General features: G+C 41.3%; 1 protein-coding gene across 3 annotated transcripts; it reads left to right on the top strand.

Moving 5' to 3' along the window:
* Nucleotides 1–3,994: 3,994 nt before the first annotated feature.
* On the top strand, nucleotides 3,995–20,064 carry mia2 (MIA SH3 domain ER export factor 2). 3 transcript variants are annotated; one of them, XM_030044779.1, is made up of 23 exons: nucleotides 3,995–4,173; nucleotides 5,862–5,993; nucleotides 6,179–6,200; nucleotides 6,377–6,465; nucleotides 6,657–6,728; nucleotides 8,188–8,298; nucleotides 8,456–8,527; nucleotides 9,213–9,317; nucleotides 9,593–9,715; nucleotides 10,097–10,288; nucleotides 10,650–10,740; nucleotides 11,317–11,384; nucleotides 11,507–11,577; nucleotides 11,657–11,758; nucleotides 11,891–11,987; nucleotides 12,088–12,155; nucleotides 14,314–14,399; nucleotides 14,564–14,677; nucleotides 15,335–15,490; nucleotides 16,886–17,047; nucleotides 17,345–17,391; nucleotides 18,390–18,567; nucleotides 18,659–20,064. In XM_030044779.1, the coding sequence occupies exons 1-23, from the start codon at nucleotides 4,150–4,152 to the stop codon at nucleotides 18,889–18,891; spliced, it is 2,415 nt and encodes an 804-aa protein (XP_029900639.1). In that variant the 5' UTR covers nucleotides 3,995–4,149; the 3' UTR covers nucleotides 18,892–20,064. The 3 variants fall into 3 exon arrangements, with proteins under 3 accessions (XP_029900639.1, XP_029900638.1, XP_029900640.1); XM_030044778.1 differs by lacking the exon at nucleotides 3,995–4,173 and adding an exon at nucleotides 4,731–4,926; XM_030044780.1 differs by lacking the exons at nucleotides 3,995–4,173; nucleotides 14,564–14,677 and adding an exon at nucleotides 4,731–4,926.
* The last annotated feature ends 928 nt before the right edge of the window (nucleotides 20,065–20,992 follow it).

Here is a 20,992-nt window from a genome sequence, read left to right as displayed (position 1 = left end):
CAGGAAGTACTGAGAAAGCGTCAAGGGCTGACATTGACTCAGAAGCAGCAATAAAAACTGAAAAGGGACAGAATGAAAGAATTCAGAAGGAAGAGGTGACGGAGGAACAAAAGAAGAATGATGAAGAGGACGTAAACTATCTGGAGAGGACAAAGGGAGAGGAAATGAAGGATGGGAAGGATGTGGAGGATGAGAAGAGGAGTGATGAGGAAGAGGATGGTCTGGATAAGAACAGGCAAGCTGCAAGTATTTCAAGCCTGAGCGGAGATTCAACTACAGAAGCAACCTTGACAGAAGGTTCAAATGAGCTCTACCGCCAGGACACCGCAGATGGATCTGTGACAAGCAGCAAAGAGCAAGAAGAGGAGCAAAGTGATTCTGGGGATGGATTAAAATCAACAGATGAAAGGGCAATAGAGATGGGAGAACATAATCTGACAGATGATGGCCAGATATTAGCGGAAACTAGGGAAGAAAGTCAGACTTCTGAAGGAGAGGAGGAGAAGAAGAGTGATATGAGGATACAGGATGAAGAGCAGAGGGAAAACGAAAAGGTGGAAAAAACATCGAATGAGGATTATGAGTCTGATGAACAGAAAAAAGAAAGGATAGAAGAGCAGCTGGAGAGAAAAAACACAGAACCGGAAGTCAGTGGCAAGGTAGAGAGTTTAGTAGCTGATCAGACAGAACAAGTCAAGCACAGAGATGATCAAGCAGGTTCAGGTGAGACAAGTCATGACAGGCTTTCTGATGATATTGTACATACTCAGGCGGCTGAGCACAGAGAAGATGAACTGTACTCAGGTGAGACACAAAACCTGTCAAATGACACGGTATTGGGTCAAAGAGAAAAAACTGATGCCAGACACGATGATCTAAAGTATGTGGGTGAAACTGAGATTTCTCCTCAAACGAAACAAAGACACCCATATCATCAGATAGACACCACAGAGAAGGACAGAACCATTGATGGGGAAGAGAGAAATCTACCGTATGATGATTTAAGTGTGAATGATGGTGTAGATAGGCCGATGAGGAATAATGATGGTACTGGGGTTAGTAATCCAGGGTACGCCAGCAAGGCTGAGCAAGAAGTGGAGATTTCAGATTCATCCGGTGAGACTGTGGAAAGTCAGGCCATGCTATCTGAAGACACAGGTTCAGGGGGGTCTAATGATCCTACAGGTTCTTTAGTTGGCTCTCAAGATCAAGGGACAGTCATGACTAAAAATGGAGGGGCATTTGGTCTATTCAAAAATGCCTTCAGTATTTTTAGCCAGGCATCCAGCCCTGAAAGTGAAGAGTCCACAGAATCTGCAGCCAGTGGAGACAGCAGGACAGAGGAAGCATCACAGCCACAAGCTTCTCTGATTTCCCAACAACAAGTGGATTCAGCTACTGATTCAAATCAGGTTCATATTAAAGATTTTCACCCTGACACTGCCACCTCCCAGTCGCAACGGGAGCACCAGATTACTCCTTCCTTTACTGAGACCCAGACATCATCTCCCTCCCCCACTGAGTCCTATTCTCATCCTCATTCCCCATCACCCAGCACTGAAGCCCCCTTCAAAACAACAGCAGCAACACTCTCCAAACATTACAAGAGACTCCTAACCCACATGAGCGTGGATGAGGCCACCATTGTGATAGAACTCCTCGGACAACACAAACTGCAGTGGTTGAATTACGTCTTGGGCATCTCAGAATCTGAGATTGAAGACCCTGGTAATGATGAATCCATACTCTCAGATATGAAAAGACTCCTGGATTACCACAGGGAGATGCTGATCAGTCCTAGTGTCAGACTTGCTGATGCACCACAGGAGGACAAGAAGAAAACCAGAACACTCATCGCCCTTGAGAAACTAGATATGCTGTTGGCGAGAGTGAAAGAGATATTCAACACAGGAAAATCAGACATCAGTAACACAGACCATCAAGGTATTAATGTCTACAAAATCTTAGTCGTCGATCATGGCTGATATCAATTTACGTCCTATTGCTCTTTTAATTTAGCCAATATCATCATAAATCACTTATTTTGCTAATGCTACTATGATTTTGACCTGCGACTGTGTCCGTCAAAATACATTTCTTCCCCTCTAAAACATAGATGAGGCCAGTTACATTGATGTATTCTTCTGCAGGCCAGGAGAATAACAACCTAAAGGATGAAGTCATGGTGGAGGAAAAGGAGACAGATGGACAACTGAATGGACAGAAAGAGAGAGAACTGGAAAGAGAAAAAAGAGGAGAGACAGAGAAAGGAAGTGAAGAAAAGAGGCCAGTCGACCAGGCAGGTCCACAGCCACTGGAAGGTACGGATGACTCAAGTGTCCCTTCATCATGGGAAATTATTAAAAGACAATTCAGCTAAAATGAGAAAATACAAAATTCTCTACTTAAGCAATGATGCACAGAAGGATGAGCTACTTCACCCATCGCAGTTTACATACATTAAACACAGAACCAAGCTTTGGATTTTAATTTAAAAACTCATTTCCCCACTGCCAGGCAATACACATCCCTGCCTGTGTCATTCTATTAATACGCAAACAAGGTAGAGTGATACCGTTTGGGTTATATGATACAAGTTTGTATCTTATAGCTCGAGGCAATCAATGGACCTTCTTGTCCAAAAACAATGAGTGGTCAGAAACAAATAAATAAAGATGCAATATGCTATGTACATGAATGATTTACTTTTACATAGATACAATGTTGCTCACACCAAAGCATTTTGGTTATTATCAGCTACTTTGCAAAGACAGTTTCTGGAGCAGACTGGCACCCATGAGAATTAATGGAACCTCAATCTGGGAAATTTGTGCACTTTGAGACTGTTGACACCAAGAATTGCACACAAATGAACGGCTCTGGTAAATACTTGTCAACTGCAGTCCTCAGCCACTGCAGCACACATTGTGCTGTATATTTAACTGACTTGTGGAAACTGATGAGCTGCTTTTGTAATCAGAACTACTTTACTGCCATGATTTAGTTTTGCGAACTTGAAATTTCCAGTTTTGCGGCATACAAAATGGTTTCAGATTGAACTTATGACCTTTGTAATGTTATCCTCTCTCACTTTCCCATTTTCTGTTTCACTTTATAACATATAACACCTAGTAAAGCAGAAATATCACTTAAAAAAAAACTAGGGGTGCTTACTTACCTTACCTTGCTTATCTTAATGTCCCTACCTCTCTATGACTGTAAACCCAGGGGTGCAGATTCTGGAAACTGTCCTTCAGATTGCTGCAGATGCAGCAACGCACATTCTTGCAGCGGGGGAGCTCCTCAAATGGCTTGTTGTGCAGGTAAGATTTATTGGTTGTCAGTTATTTGGTTCACTGAGCACAAATGAAATTCAAATTGACCTTTGATGTTGTAAGCTGTAAGTTACATGCCATAGTCAAGAAAATGTGAATGCTTTCCAAAACCTCCTTTCAAAACTGTATGGTATTCTCCCCACATTACTAATGATGAAAATAATTGCTCTGTACAAGTCCAGGACATTAACTTGGAAAATAAATATTAATGTGTGGATAAGATGTATAAATCCAAATCAGACAATTCTTAAATACATCATGTTTTCAGCAGCAAACTACACAGCACTTCTCTTTGCTGAGAACGGCTGAAAGGAAATTATGAAATATAAACACCTACTAACAAAATAATATTGAATATGTCCTATACTTTATTCTAGCAGCAGTGTTTTAATACTACTAATGGTGGTTGAAGCAAGAGAAAAATGTTGAGAAATTCAGCCGGATCGACCCAGCCTTATCGTTTTAGTCAGGTAACACTGGGTTCATGGTTAAGCTCTGTCCTGAGTGGGTTACTGGGTGGGTCTGCGTGCCTCTGGGCCCCTCTGAGTACATAATCTTCTGTAGTTTTTGGTCCACACAGCTGTTTTAAAGTGTCTTGAATGAAGACTGGTCCTTTAAGACCGTGAACTTGTGACATGTTGATCTACTTGACTGTCTCCGGCATGCAAAGAGGCCTACTTCTTAGCTGTCAAACTGGCTCCAACGTCACAGACATTCCTGAGGGCTGTTCTCTATTACACTTATCTAGCCAGCTGGCAAGCAACACCACTAAAGGGCCAGCTTTACAAAATGAGGATCTGAGTTCTGGTGTCAGATGGATGCAAATGAAGTAACCCCGGTGAGTGTGATGGAGGCTAATGGATCATTGGTTGGAGCTGTGGAAATCTCTATCTGTCCTGTTGTGAGCATGTGGTTGAAATTTTAAGCAGGTGACACCGGGTCACACAGTCTTCTAGAAGGCATTTTACGTGTGGGACATCCTGGTTTAATAATCACACAGTGTGAAATAGTTGTATGAGTTGGTCGGGAGCTCATGAAAGGGCTTATTGTGAATGTTGACATTTGTTTTAGTTCCACCTGTTTGCTCTGGAGTCGCTTTAAACCGCTCTGATGTGCCAGTGTGGCGTTCTACAATTGGTGACGTTGCAAGTCAACCATTTAACCTGGCGGGGGTGGCCGTAAAACTACACGGATTTTTAAGCGCTCCTAAGAAAGTATTTTGTTTAGCGTATTTAAATATTGCCCTTATAAACAAGACTTCCCTCATCTGAAGCAATAAAAACCAATAAAAAACGTTTAAACGAGTGTGTGCTGAAAATGAAATGACCCCTTCTCCCCCCGTGAACGTGCAACATGACGTGACCCACTTTTGAGCGTCGGTGTTGTGAATAGGATGTGGACTCACCGCTAACCCGGTTGACAGTTTCGCCATGGCTTCCCAATGATAACGTAAACGTACAAAATACCTGTCAAATGAAATAATTTGGAGATGGCGGAACACCCGGCGAGTGAAAACCTGGCCAGCAAGGCGGCCGAGTTTCAAGCGACGGCGGAGGCTTACTACAGTATCGCCGTGGAGAAAGTGAAGGATGTACGTTATGTGGCAGTTTGCGTTAGCATCAGCTAGCTAGCTCTCACAGCCTAACGTAACGGACAGTGGTGAACATCTCATGACTGGGTCTTCGCGTCTCTTCTGTCTTTATAGCGTTAATTTTTAATATGTAATTTGTATGTGTGTTTCCGTTGCCATTAACCAGCTGGCAGGGCTGTCGTCAGTTTTCTGTTTGCGTTTTGAAAATGTACCAGGACTGCTTGTGCCCGCATTTGAATAGTCTACTATGCTGGTCATAATAATTGTTTTTATCGTTGGTAATGGCTGTTGTGTTTTTCTGCTGTTTTCACCTGTTAAGATGGTCAGAAGGAGTTTTAATTTCCCTTGTACAGACCAAATCAGCCACTAGCAATCTCAGTTGTCATGTCCTTCTTGTAATAGTTTACTCATGACTGCCAAGTTTATGAGGTATTCACAAAAACATTCAAGTTATTGTTAAAACAAGTTATTATGTGTTACTTTGACAAACTTTATATTCACTAGTGGGGCATCATATCAGAAATGTTAAATTAGAGATGGAATGTAAAGGCAAAAGTAGCCAAGTTCCCCTTTTTAAACAAAGAAGTGCAATCATGTGTAGGATCAGTGTTTTTAGAATAATTGAGTGGCCAAAGAAAGACATCAGTTCTCAGGTCCAGAGGGACATGGATAGAAAGGGGTGTTGATCTTTAGAGGAAAGAGGCAAGGAAGAGGTTACAAACTACTTTTAAAAAAAATAAATAAATAAATAATAATGATGCTGTAGCTGCCCACAGTACTAGTACACTGACTGTTTGAGGCAATAGGGGCACTTTTTTCATTAAACAGGTGGAAAAATTGATGTACTTGACTCTTTGACTCCTGCTACAAATGCACAACTATGGAAGTATTATGCTGAGACTAACTACATCTTTCTTTCTCCTGCTTTCCTTCAGGTTGTACTGTCGCTGCCTGATGATATCAGACCAGGGCCAGACCTGTACGGGCTGCCATGGGAACCAATCATCATTTCCAGCCTGGTGGGGCTTGTAACAGTGCTGGTATTCAGCTGTCGATGTTATAGTTCTGTGAGTATACACACACACACACACATATACATATGTAAATACTTTCAGCTTGGCCACAATAACGCTGTTGCTCTAGATGTTTAGCTCTGGTTCGTACGTAAACACACAAACATAACACTTGTTCCACTGGATATTGGTTTATCATTCTCTCTCATGATCATTCTCGTCTCCCTGTTCCTCTGCAGGTCAAAAGCAGAATGTATCGAAGTAAGTTACTTCATTAACATCAAAATTATACAGCTTGGCACTGTAATGAAACCAGCACGACTGAACACTTGTCACATTTCCCCTCGCACATGCCACAACATACTGCTCCATGAAGCAGAAATGTCAGGATAAAATTATGCAGTTTATCATTGTGTTTTGTATTTTGTGTTTTGTAGGTAAAGAGAGGCGCATGGCAGAGCAAGTGGCAGAGCTGCTAAATGAGAAATGTAAAGTCCTGGAGACTCTCAGCAAATGTCAGCAAGAGGTCAGTGCTAGTGCCACTGCTGACTGTATGTGTTGTCAAGAGTGTGATTAAAGACAACAAAAAACTAATGTTTAATAATATGTATTAGAATAATCTGAAATTCTGAAAAAAAAAATACATGTGGCTGTAGTGACTGTGGGTCTCTTCTGCACTTAAATCTGATTATTTTCTTTATGATGTGCTATTTGTAGTATGATGACCTGGAGAGCTCACTGAGGGACAGTGGTGTATTGGCCCAAACTGAAAAGACAGAGCACCTGCAGGTAAGACAGAGGGAGACATAAATTACCGAATGTCTGTAAACTTGGAGACATCCTCAAATTAAGAAATAACACAAGTGCTTGAATATAGCAGTAATATCTCCAATGTGACTGTTTAGGATGGTGATGTAGCAGTTGAAATATAAGGAATAAGACGGATTGTAAACAGGATGATTAAATATTGATTAAATATGCCTTGTTGTCCTTGTACATCACAGTTTATAGTTTTTGTACTAAGCAAATATTGTCAATTTGCCATGGTTTGGTGAGGATGTTAGGGGTGCCATTCAGGATGGTGCCTGAGAAAGTGTTAGTCATGTCAGTTCATTTTTATTAAACTCACAAAGGATGTGTTTACTTAAGGATTTCAAATCAGGTCACACACTAAGAGCAGTGCATTAGGAAATCAGGTGTTGGATAGCTGATATTGTTTCATTGTTATAGGCCAGTTCCAGATGAGTGACAGTTCTACTTAGGGTATTTGAGTTTCATCCACATTTACTGAGGATCGACAGGGTTTTGACTTGTCTTTGTCTCTGTCACTGTCAGTGTTTATTTTATTCAGGTGTGATAGGACTGTTTTTGTTAGCATGGAATACGGTCGGAAGGAAATTTACAGTTGTACAATAGATTAATAAATTGGTCATAATGTATATGATTACCTTTTGACCTTGCACAGGTAAATATTCAGGGACTGGGGGCCCATCAGGATCACAGCTCCAGCATTGTCATGAGACTGAAACGGTTGCACTCCCTTATCATAATAATAATGATAACAACAACAATAATAATAATGATAATAAACCTTATTTATTTAGCATTGGTCAAAACATATTACAGAATCATGACAATTTAACCCTTTAATTTCTTTAGTATATTCTTTGAAAATAATGCAGCATCATTTTAACTTCAAGGATATGTCACTATTTTGCCATTGTTTATTTTGAATTGATTTTAAGCTTTTTTTTTCTTTTTAATTAGCTAACCTCAGTTTCATGCAGGATGAATGACAGTTGATTCATTCTGGTAGTAATGACTGGTCCAGTGCTGGAGAATTAGTGAATTTTCCCTTAGCCCATTATCATTCTTGTTTAGAGTGCATAATAAGGACTATACTTTTCATAAACTATACATAAGCCAGTACCTGAATAAGTTTCCGTTCACACCAAGGTTGCCTCTCCCTCGATGATCCTGGGGGACCAATCTGTTTTTAACAGTCCTTCAATGGATGATGCAGGTTCACATTGTTAAAGTTTTTAAATAGTTGCACTAGTTCATATGATGGTGGCGCTATAAGGTCAAAATTTACAACCGCAAGACCACTTGTCCAAAATTGACAAAACTTGGAGGTTGGCACTTTCCTCCCTCATCCACTGTTTACTCCTTCCTCCATTGTTTACTCCTATCCTCTGATAAACACACAGAATTTAATTTCTGTTTTCATCCCTTCTTCTTCCTCCAGGTCAAAGCTAGGGAGTTGGAGCGAGCTAAAAAGGATCTAAAGAGAGATCTGGGGCAACTGAAGGACCAGCTGGACCAACAGAGAGAGCACAGGATGCAGCAAGAGAGAAGGGTAGGCACACACACTGTCATGACCAGTACCAAACTATCAGACATGTTGAGAGCATCAGCTAAAATTATGCAAGGATTTTTAATTTGAATCAGAAAGCCCACCCATTACAGTGGTGTGATAGGGGTTAAGTAACAGTTTTTGGTTGTTATCATTCCAGATAGCTGACCTGGAGGAGAGCATGAAAACATGTGAAGAAGAAACCAAACAACTTCAGTCACAGGAAGAACAGGTCCTTTGCTCTTCATTTTCTCTTTGGCCTTTTATGGCCCTTTTCCACTAGTACCTACTTGGCTCGACTCGGCTTGACTCTACTCGATTTGAGAGCTTTTCCATTACGTGGTAGTACCTGGTAGCAGGTCCCATTTTAGGACCTACTCTGCCGGGGTTCCAAGCGAGCTGAGTCGAGCCAAAAATGTGACGTGAACGCCGTGCAAGCAACTGATTGGACAGGGAGTGAAAAGAGCGACTCCTGCACGAAAACAAAACCCGGCATTTGAAAAAAAAAAAAAAAAATGCAATAGCGACTGTGCGCATTGATCATTGCTGTAGTTGGCAAAGTCGGAAAATGGCAAGCAAACCGCTACCGCGGTCAAATGAAGAGGTGGAGACTTTTCTGTTCTTGGTGGTGGCCCAAAGAATCCAGTGGGAGCTGGACGGTGCGCCGCCTTGCTATGATGACTCCACCCACGGCGAGGTGCTACTCAATTGTAATGGAAAACCACCGAAACCGTGCCGAGGCGAGTAGAGTCGAGCCAAGTTGAGCCGAGTAGATACTAGTGGAAAAGGGCCATTATTGTTTACCTCTTCACATCCTTCTGCCTTCATTTTCTGGTCTTCTTTCCTCTGGTCCTGTCCTTTTTTTCTCTGTTGTGCCTCTGTGGTTCAAGTGAATTTCTCTGTCTCTCTGTCCTTAGGCACAGACCACTCTGAAGGTATATAGTATGAACAGTGACCGACTACAAAGGAAGTTGGAAACAGCTGGAGAGGAGAACACACTGCTCCAGGAGAGTAACTCACAGGTAGGACACTACATACACTATATGTATATATTTGTTAACACAAAGTGATTTTGTTTATGCTATGGTTTGAATTAAGGCTGGCGGGTGCTGCTCATTTAAATTGCTATCATTATTGCTCATCCACATACTAGATGGTCCTGTTGTGTAGGTCAAACATACCACTACATCCCTTGATATATATATATATATATATATATACATCCTCATTTATTCCTCCCTGTCTTGCCTCACCACCATCATTTCATTTTTTTTCACCTGTCCATTTGCCTCTGTAGTTGCAGCAGCAGATGGAGGGATGGGTGGAGCGAGTCAATGAGTTGGAGGAGGAGATGAGGAGGTGTGAAATCTCCTACACTGGGATGCTGCAGGATGTGACCAACAAAGATGAGCGCATCAAGGTGTGGTTGGTTCTATAGTTTAACCTGTATGTGTTTCTGATGACTAATACAGATGCTTTTGAATTGAAGCCGCTTTTGTTTTTTTGCTGACATTCCATATGATTCAATTTGACTGTTTTCATGGCAAAAGTGGCAAGTCTTAAGTATTTCTCCCATAACTGTATTCTTGGCATTGTTGAAAAGCTATCTTGTGACACCAATACCAAAGAAATACTGTAGAAAAACATCTTTGGAGTTCATAGCCTCCTTGTCAACTGCATGCTACCATTTTTCATTTCTCATACTATTTCATTTGGGGCTGCAAGGTAGTTGCAGTTATCTAAAACTTATGACTGTTGTTCTGAGGAATTTGGATGAGAACAAATACTTGCACCCTTCCAGTCCCTAACAGACCGGCTGCTGAGCATGAAAGCATGGGATTCAGACCTGGAGGAAGAAGAGGGTAAGGAGGAAGGAGAGAGGGAGAGCTCAAATGGGACAGCAGGAGGAGAAGGAGGAGAGAATGGAAGCGGAGTCACACCTGACACACAGCACCACCTCCAGAAAGTTCAGAAACTCATCTATGCTGCTAAGGTATTAGACTGAACTGGGAACACATCGCTCTGTATTCACTGCAGTATTTATTGCATATTGTTAAATGTAATTAAGTACTGATCACATTAATGCGTTTATTATAAAACAGATGTTTTGGGTCCTTATTTGGATTGGCTGAGTCATGTTTGAAGGCACTGTAAATTAGCCATTAATAATAATGCTCATTGCAAATCATAAGGCCTTTATAAATTGTTAAGCAGTTATGTTATTCAGTTACTGTTAAAGAACCATTGCTATTTCCAGCAAGCCACTCAAGGCTGTCAGCATCTGTGATGTTCGTGTGTGTGTGTGTGTGTGTGTGTGTGTGTGTGTGTGTGTGTGTGTGTGTGTGTGTGTGTAGCTGAATGCAGACCTCAAATCAGTGGATGAGGACAAGGACAGAGCATTTGCCAAACTGAATGATGAAGTTAGAGCTAAAGAAGAACTGCAAGGTGAGTCAGACACATTGTAATTGTCTTTGTGGCTTACACATTGCCAGGAAAGCCTTTGATATTGCTCAGACATGTCAGCCTTTGTACAATCCTCAGGTATTTGTGCTCATAGCCTCTGGTGATAATTAACATCAGCCACAATATTTTTTATGTGTGACTTGAGAACCACCTGTTGCCAGAGATCAAAACAGTTGCATATAACAGCTTAGAGACCACAGAAGATATGGTTTTAACACAGAAAAACAACTTCAAAACAGGGTGAGATGCTGACGGTCAGTGGTTAATGTGTGAATTTGTTTCACAAAAGTTTCTGTCTCAGCAAAATATTTAGTGGTGACTTTGTTAATGTTATTGATTGCAGACCATGAGCAAATGTCTTAAAATGACTAAACGGGTCTAATATTGTACTGTCATGGATTCTTGGTGTGCTGTCCTGATGTCAAAGCAGCCCAATCTTGCAGACATACCATATATTTTTATAGCTCTGCAGTTATTTCCATCTCTTTGTTTATTTTAGTCACCAATAGTTCATATATTTCATTGTGATGGAATATCTGCATGTGTGTTTCTTTCCAGAGGGCATGAAGGACATGGAGAGAGAGAAACTCTCTCTGCAGGCAGATGCTGAATACTACGGAGACCAAGTAGGGTTGACATCTGTCATCTGTAGTGACATCTTAATTTTTGTGACTTGGTGTTCCACATTTAAAATATGTTTCTGTTCATTGCTTTCCCTTCTGTTCTGGTTTAATTTCATTCCATTCAGGTCCAGCGATTGCAGCAGAAACTCCAGATTATGACAGAAATGTACCAGGAGAATGAACTAAAACTGCACAGGTACAGGCACACACACATGCATAAAACATGGATGAATTTGACGCTAGCTATAGATAGTGATGTAGATTTGTGTTTCCAGACTGTTAACGGTAGAGGAGAAGGAGCGCTTGCAGAAAGAGGAGAAGCTAAGTAAAGCAGACAGGAACATCACATTGGCCATGGAGGAGCTCAGCAACTACAGGTACCTGCTGCTGCAGAATATACATCACTGGTTGTGGAATGTTTTTCTGAGGGCATTTGAATGTGTCTTCTTACCACACACACACACATACACATACTTTAATCTCATCCATATATAATCATGTTCCCTCAGGCAGCGGGCAGAGGAGATGGAGGAAGAGCTTGAGAAAACCAAACAGTCTTACCAGACTCAGATTTCAGCACATGAGAAGAAGGCTCACAATAACTGGGTTTGTAGAACAGACACACACTGTCTTGCCTGTGTCACTGACACTCTACACTGTGTATGTATACAGCAGGTATATTACTGAAGTTGATTTTATTTTCCAGCTTGCAGCCCGAGCAGCAGACAGAGAGCTGGCGGACATCAGGAGGGAAAATGCCCTCCTCAGACAGAAGTATGACCCTTGTTTTTTTGTTTGGGGCCGGGCAGCCTAAGCTGCCAGGACCCTCTTGTATTCTTGCGTGTTCTTCTTCTTCTTTCTTCTTTCTTTCTTCCAAGGAAATCCTATTTCCCATACGCGAAAAATCACCAAATTTTGCACAAAGGTCTAGTCCCATGCCAGATTACCTCAGCTGCAAACACAAGCCAATAGTCCTGATGGTGGCGCAGAACAAATCAACCATATGTGCTACAGCTTTGCAACTTTCACCAAAATGTAGCCCCAATACTCAAGAATTCTTAGTTAAACCTCTTGCAAATTATAAAATCCATCAGTTTTTTTTTTTCAAAAACTGTAAAACCTATTAAACCTCCCATCTCCTCCCACAATTTTTGCTCAAATATCACCAAACTTGCTACAGAGCATCTTCAGACTGTCCTACACAAACGATCCACACAGATTTTTGATTTATCAAAAATTGAGCCTATAGTGCATCAGAATGTTTGACTGTAAATGGTACTGTAAACATACACTTGCAAATTCTTGGTAAATAAATCTTCAATGTTCATGAGAAAAATTGACAAACTTTTGGAGTCATGCTAGATGATGTGTGGCAAATTTCAGAATTCTATCTCAAAAACTCAATTTTTGACAGCATTTTGAATTTTGCTCTCATGTGAACAATTGGAGTCAATGCAAATGCAGTCATGCATTTTTAAACATCAGTTTTTCACTTATGCAGCAAATCAATCATTGTTAAAAACAAATGAACAACATCTCCATGCTGTCTAGATGCAATATGTGTATTTTCAGATTTTTGTTATAATAACTGAATGTTTGACAGCTGTTTAAAATCTGCCTTTCCATGCATGGATGGCTGCTGTCCTGCATGTCAGTGATTGGCTCAGTCAGTTTGTGAAGCTACATGTGAGATTTTAGCGCAGTGAGATAGAGGCCGGTCCTCGGTGTCAAAGATTGTGAGTTCAAGCCTCAACTTGTGCAACATTCCCATGTGCGAAAAATCACCAAACTTTGCACAGAGGTCCAGTCCCATGCTAGATTTCCTCAACTGCAAACACAAGCCAGTAGTCCTGATGGTGGCGCTACAGCAAACCTCTAAAATTCAAAACTTTGAAAATTTATAATAAATCAACCATATGTGCTACAGCTTTGCAACTTTCACCAAAATGTAGCCCCAATACTGAAGAAACCTTTGTACACTTTACACTTAAACATCAGTTTTTCACTTATGGAGCAAATCAATCATTGTTAAAAATAAATTACCAACATCTCCATGCTGTCTAGATGAAAATTGCCCAGCCCCGACCATTGCTGCGCAGCAGCTATATTTTTTTAGTAGTATTATTGTTGTTCAGCAGAGTGCCAATTTGCAGATACTGTATCTTCAGTTTAATTGATTCTCCATTGATTTTTTTCCATAGTCTTAAGTTCATTAAACATTTGGCTGAAACACTGATTTTATTTTCAAATCTTTTTCTCCCTTTATAACATTTCAGAGATTAAAAACACACTGAATATTTATGAAATAAACCTTTTCACAGCAGTCATTCTGACATGAAAAGCAGGGTAAACACAGGTGTTACCAATGATATTAATTACAGTCTAACAGAGCCACGGTCCTGGTGTCATTCATGGCTCACAGGACAGGCTCTGGTTCATGTCAGTGGAACAGAACCTTAATTAATGTTGCTACTAACACCTGTGTTTGCCTTTTATTTCATGTCAAAGTGGCTGCTGTGAAAATTTCTGTTGTATTTGCCCTACAGTGACCTTCACTAAAGCTTTTAAACTCTGCTTTATCTTTCATAACTACACTGAACATTTCTGAACATGAAATGTATATACAGTTCTTATCACATCACTTTGTGGACAATTTCACAATTAAACTCTCAGTAGTTTTAAAATCAAACATAGCTTTGTGAGGCTGCTGTCACATGAAAACCTTTCATTTTGATTTGCTCATTCAGTTTACAAGTGATGAATATGCTATGGTTTTTGTGGCTTATGAGTCCCCCTCTTGCTGCTATTTTTATTATAAAATACATTACAAATTCCGTAGAAAATTAGCTATTGTGTTGCAACTTTATTTTTTACATATTTATTACGTATTCAGGTTCAGGTATTGGGTAACTTGAGGTGTGTTTCTGTCCAGGCTGACAGACACACAGTTTAAACTGGATGCCCTTGACAAAGATCCCTACGCCTTGGACAGCCTGGCTAGACCACTACCATTTCGAGGTCAGTGCACACATGTATAAAAAATACTGCTAAGCTTGTATCCTGGTGACCTGGTGAAAAGTGTGCACACACATTGGTGCCCCACTGATTTGCTTGCTTACCTCAACCCTCTAGCTGTCAACAAATCCTTCATCTCTGACCTTTGACCTGTGACCTCCTTCTAGGTGAAAGGTCCCCTTACGGCCCCTCTCCTTTAGGTCGCCCTGCTTCCGAAACCCGAGCCTTCCTATCTCCTCCCACACTGATGGATGGACCTCCCCCTAGATTGTCTCCTAGAAGTATGCACATGCAGGAGCACACACACACACACACACACAAATACACACTCAGCTGCAAGTACATACCAGAATACACAACACTGATGGATTTAGTTTTTCAGTTGCATCTTGCTGTGTGATTAAATGTCTCTGTTGCTCCATTATTTTTCATTTGCCATTTAATTTGCTGTATCCTTTTACTTTTTGCTAATGAGAGGGATTAGTTCTTCATATTACACTCCCTCTCATCGGATTGGTGTAGTGAACATACATTTTGCACCTTGGTGATGGCTAGCTGGCTGTAGCATGGTGAACTACTTTTTTTTTTTTATCCCATGGACTTTCAAAGCAAATTACACAGTAGATCAGTCCACATCCATAGTAGCATGCTGTGTGTGTTGGTATGCTGTTGATGCTTTGTAACGTCCATGGGGGAATGGAATGTATGCAGTGCCTCTGGTCTTTGGTTTATTTTGTTTACACTGATTGAGATGATGCTCTGTCTCTCTTTATCTGTCTCTCTCTCTCTCTTACTGGCCAAACTCTCTTGATCTCCTTATATTTTTTTCTTGGGACACCTGGGTCTGGTTCCTCCTCTCTGTCTTTCTCTCCTCATCTCGCTGGTCCTTCCTCTCTACTTTCCACTGTCTCCTTGCTGCCTCCCCTTTCCCTTCTCAGTGTCTCGTGGTCCAATGGAGCCCCCTGGTGGCCAAGGGGAGCTGGAGCGGAGTGGAGGTCCTCACTCAGACAGTGGTTCCATCTCTCCAACATGGGAGAGAGATCGTAGGGGGCCCCCAGGACCTCCTGGGCCTCCAGGGCCATTAGGACCTCCAGGTGTGTGTGTGAGAGAGAGAATCAGAGAGAATCAGCAGGTTCCAGTGAGTCAGTGAGTAGTGCAGTCCTGACCCACGTCTGCTGCTTTACACAACACAGAAATTAACAGGCAGGGATGAGTTTAGATCATATTTAAAACAGGAAAATTAATGTTTTACATTTGTCCCAAAACTAAACAGGAATGTGTGGACAAGTTGTTGTTTTTTCTTCTGGAAATGTTGAAGTCCCTAGCTATAGATTATTATGCCCAGCATTTTTGTCCTTATAACTAAACAACTATCAGAGTTATGTTATTTTGAGGTATTCACAATAAAATAATTATTGTAGTCGAGTGATGAAATATTTAAAAAAAAAAAAAAAAAGTCTTTCCAGATTGAGCTGAATCAATCTGCAGTGAACTGACAGTTCTAGTAAAGAATTGTGACTACAAAATAAAAGTGAAATCCTGCTGTTGGTACATTAAAGTGGGAATCAGCCTTCAAATGGCACGTCCTGGTTCTCAGGGGAGACATTTGAGTGTGGCACTGCTGGATTTCTGCTGTGTCATTGATGATTCATCATCCTTCACTGTGTGTCATTATCTGTACTTGTGTGTCTGTCTGTATCTTTGTGTGTAAAATGCAACATGAGCCCGTGTGATGCACCATATGCATTGTGATTGTGTGCAGACTCAGTGAACTGCATGCATGCACTGTAACTGTATGTGCTAGATGCATTGTGGCTATGTGTGTGCACACGTACACGTGCATGTGTTCACACACTGTTGATGTGTTTATGCGTGAACTCACTGCATAGGGCTGGGAATGCTAAATGCATGGTGGGAATGAATGTGTATTTTGTGTAAATTGCATTGTGTGTGGGAGTGTATTTGCAGCTGTGTTAACCATTAAGCATGAACTGAAAGTGACTTTGAAAATGTGACTGTAATCCAGTAATATGTTGTACAGCGATCTGTATATCATTAATGTACATTTTACAACAATTCAACACATTAATGAGGAAATTTGTTCCACAATAGAATTCACACAGCATTCACACCTTTTCCTTGTGATTTAGGAAAGTTAAGTCTAGATTTAAATTTGGAAACAAAACTCAATAGAGGTAGTGTGTTATTCTACTGACATTTGTGCTAATAATATTTCTTAGTTGTGAGAAAGTGTACACCCATGTGAAATCTCAAGCAGATCACTTGTCACAGTCTCACAGACTGGAGCTTTGATTTTCTTGCTTATAGGCTTGAGAGTGTACAAAATGATAGGGATAGCTCATTGGATTTAGTTTTAGGGTTGATGCCTTAATGCAAAATGTCTAATGTTCATTTCCTCCTCCTGCTACAACTACTACTCTCTCTCTCTATCTCTCTCTCTCTGTCTCCTTCCCTCCCTTCTCTCTCAGGCTACATGTTTCCAGAAGCAGGAGGTCCCATGTTCAGGAGGCCAGCACCTCCTCCAGGAGCTCTGGGCATTCCTCCTCCTGGTTCCATCCCCCTTGGCCCTCTCCCTCCCAGGGGTCTCCCTCCTGGGCCTCCTGGACCCCCCCACCCTCCAGACATGGCTGGTGAGTTTCTCTGCTCTGTACAGCTGCTTGGCTTTCTTCACTATGTTCTTATTTCTCTGTATCTGTTTTTTCATATTCTTGCTCTCCCTACCTTTCTAACTACATATAAGAACATTACAATGTATTGAATTGGAAAAGCTGGATGGAAACTGTTGTAAATATGCACACTTGGAATTTTAGTGCAATGTCCTTTTTAAAAAAGCAAACATTTCAGAAATCTGCACCGCAACTGCTCTTAATAATTGTGGTAGAATAATAATTGTGTGTCTAACTTAATGTGGATGTTTGTATGTACAGAGGCGACTTTTGGCGTAAACAGCCTTGGACCTGGTGAACACCGAGAGGTGAGAGATCTGTTTAACAGGCACTTCAGAGCTGTCACTTGGCCACGGGCTGCTTTGTTGAATAGATTTCCCTTTATGAGTGTTGTGGTATTGTAATAACACCACTGAGTATCAAACTGGTTAGGGCTCAACAGCTTGATGTGCATGTTCTTAGCTCTGAATGCGGATGTTGTTATTGTCTCAGATGTTCCCCTAACTTTTTTCCTTCACAATTTTGACAAATCACTATTATAGACAGAGGGTCTGAGCCAAACTAAACACACTGAACCAATATTGTCTTCCAGGCTGCTCGTGGGGCTGTAATCTCATTTGTTAAAATCAAACAACCAGTCACCTCTAGGAAACATTGTAGCCTCATGGCTAATCACATCTTGAGCACATGCATAGTGCACTGCTGCTGTGAATGTCCACTTCCCCATCACCAAAAAAACACTACTTACCTGTAGCTACTAGCTGTGGTAATTAAGCTCACCTTACTGTTGCTGCAGAATGGCACCAGCTGGCAAATTAGTAAGTCCCCCATTGCATCAAATTTTTTTCAAAAGTCCGCCGTTCTACTAAATGGCCTACATAAGCTTCAAGAAAGCCCTTGACTCTGCTTAAAAAGATGCCAGACAGTCATATTCTGTCCACTCCACAGCCTCTCTGTTTGATGTAAATGGAAAAAAGATGGAGTAGTGTTAACTTGGTCTTTAGTAATCTATGGAGAAATTCTCAGTTGATTGCAAATATATTTTTAGCTTACATCTGTAACTAGTATAAAGTCACTGTGTTGGTCTGTCAAATATAATAAAAAAACACTGTGCAGGTGGAGCTGCTGGTGCTTTAGCTGACTTGGTAGGGCAGCAGATTTTCTTGGGGTGGTTGAGAGTAAGGGGAAAGTCTTCTTTGGTTTCACAGAACCAAGTAAGCTTGAATTCACCACGTCTGTGCTTATGTTGTCAGTTCATCAGCAAGTGTGTATGTCTAATTCTGTTTATGAATCTCTTTCCTCTCAGCCTGGTCCAGGTGATCGCAGGACTCCCCCTGAAGCAGAACGCAGAATGGGGGACGCCCCCCCTCTGGGCCCCACCATGGGCCCCATGGATGGGCCATTTCCTCGTAGACTGCCCTATGGACCCCCACCTCCTGATTTCTACCCTCCCAGGGGACCTGGGGGGCCTCCCATGATGCCTAGTGAGTAGTGACAGCTGTCTGTAGTGTTACAGTCATCTTCTCTCCAAATATCACCGGTGTAAACCTCTTCTCTGTCTCTGTCTCTTTCCAGTGTGGGCTCCTCCTCCTCCTCACCCAGGGATGATGTTCCCGCCTCGTTTCCCTCCTGGCGGAGGTCCTCTTCCTCCTCATCCTCACAGCTACGGCCCCCCCATGAGACCCCCCCCACCCGACAGCTTTGCACCTCCTTCCATGGGTCCTCCTCCCCCTCGTCAGCCCCTCCCATCTCCAACACACAGCCAGTCTCCAGATGAACACCCACCTTCGCCTGATCATGCCATCTGAACCTGACCGAGATTTACTTGATTTGTTTTTGGTTTCAATTGAACAAGATGGTGTATGGATGATGGGCAGGTTGCTGATTTCCCTTCATGCATTTACAGTAATGTCTATTTATTAACCAGGGGATGTATTTTATACATAATATGAGCAAGAGAGAAGACCATCCACCTTTATTGCTATTAAATCTCCATCCTCTTTCTTGATGTTTCTCTGTCAAACTGCTATTGTCTTTTCTTCCAATCATCTTCCCTTTCTAACTCTTCTCTCCTATCATGTTACACTCTCTGTCCCATCACCAACTAACAATATTTCCTGTGAGGCGCTTCCTGTTATTGCGTTGTCAAGGTGACAACAAGCAGGAGAGCTCAGGGACTACTTCCTGTTTGGAAGTCATGTCACCAGGCTTGTGCTTGATGATACCAGAAGGCTTTCTAAATGAACTTGTCTTGCTGTGTGAGTATGTAGATGTGCTGTGTATGTGGATTGTGTTGCAGAGGATGGAGAGCAGAGCAGAGCAGCATCACTCACATCATTTCATCATGAGAATATAGAGAGAGGAACTGAATTGATCTCTGGAGCAGAAGACAGACTTTGTTCCATAGGCTAGTTGCATTCTGTTGTATAAGGACTCTTAACATTAGTGCTGTCATAGTCATTTCAAAGGGTTTTCCCTTTGGGACGGGTGTCAAGCAAGACTTGACTTGTTGACTTGGACTCAGCTACACCAAGGTCTTAGTCAAACTGGATTATTTCAACTCATTTTATTTTGAGATGAACTGGGTTGGTCCTCTTGGTGCTGAAAGCTTTGAAATGCTCCTCAGAGGCCAAATGAGACCGTTTGCTTCAGTTTCCACATCCTCCAACAGAGTTGTTTGGATTTTTTTGCAACTAGGTTAATAAGGCTGTTATTCCAAACAATTTTCATCATGTGTTACTATCACTTCCCAGATGACCCTGGCATGAAAAAGTGGCTTATGATAGTTGTCTTTTATAATAATGAATTTTTAAAACAGTAGAATGGCAGACTGAACTGTGACCCGTCCTAATAGACATACAACAGTGAACTGAATGGACTTAATGGAGGAGGAGTTCCTTTCAGAGCCAGAAAGATGAAAACTATGTGGATTTTGTAAAAAGTGATTATTCATTGAAGAATAAAGACCCTTTGTCAAATTGTCAATGTCTCCATGTATTTCCATGGATTATATCTCAGAGTTAGGAATGTATCATTACACTGCATTGCTTTTGCATTGGTTCCATTTAAACTTGGCTGTTAACAGAGATGATATCAGGTCCTATCAGTAGAGGTGAATTAATTTAAACAATATAAGCAATGCATTGTGGCATGGGAGTGTAGTGAGTGATTTATAAAATAAATATTAAAGAAAAACCTGCCTTGCCCCCTCTCCACCAGGAAAGCACACATGATGCACTATCTGTTCTTCCACTTTCCACATTAACCTCTATTGTGTCTGTCAAAGTGCAAACTGATAGTGTATAGGCTTGAGTGTATCAGTGGAATTCATTCAGATTGATTCACAATATCCATCCTGTCATGATGCTGTTTGTTGAATATGAGCTGTATGCTGCCTTCGTTGTGACTAAAGGACATTCATGTTAAGCAAAGACTCAAAGGAGGATCATCAGAGGCAAAAAGTTGAGCAAATAGCAGTAGAGCAGCAGTAAGTCACATGGCCATGTTGGCTCAAAACACAAGGCTGATACGCCATGGTTACACTACACAATCAACAAGAGGAAGCTGTTGTTCATTTACAGGAGGAAAAGGTGCTTTGGAGAATGTCCATCAGTGAACCACACAAAGCCAAAGTGCTACAGTAAGCACTTTCCAACCAATGCCAGCACCCATTTGAAGTGTTTACTGCTGTTTTCTTCCCTGAAAATAATGCAATAATGTTTGTTACTGAGATGACTGGTTCCAGTAAAAGTATTATAAAAGTATTATAAAAGTAAATACATAACATGAGAAAGAAATAGTGTAAGAGAGGAATATAGTAATGCCCACAGTCCACACATCACCCTCACTTTTCCAAGAGCTAAAGTACAAGGGCATTTACGCAGACCAGTCATATTAAATTCAATATCT

Source organism: Myripristis murdjan, chromosome 22, assembly GCF_902150065.1.
Source record: "Myripristis murdjan chromosome 22, fMyrMur1.1, whole genome shotgun sequence".
In the NCBI taxonomy this organism is placed as follows: domain Eukaryota; kingdom Metazoa; phylum Chordata; class Actinopteri; order Holocentriformes; family Holocentridae; genus Myripristis; species Myripristis murdjan.
Note: the sequence above shows the minus strand (reverse complement) of the source record. Positions and strands in the feature narration are given on the sequence as shown.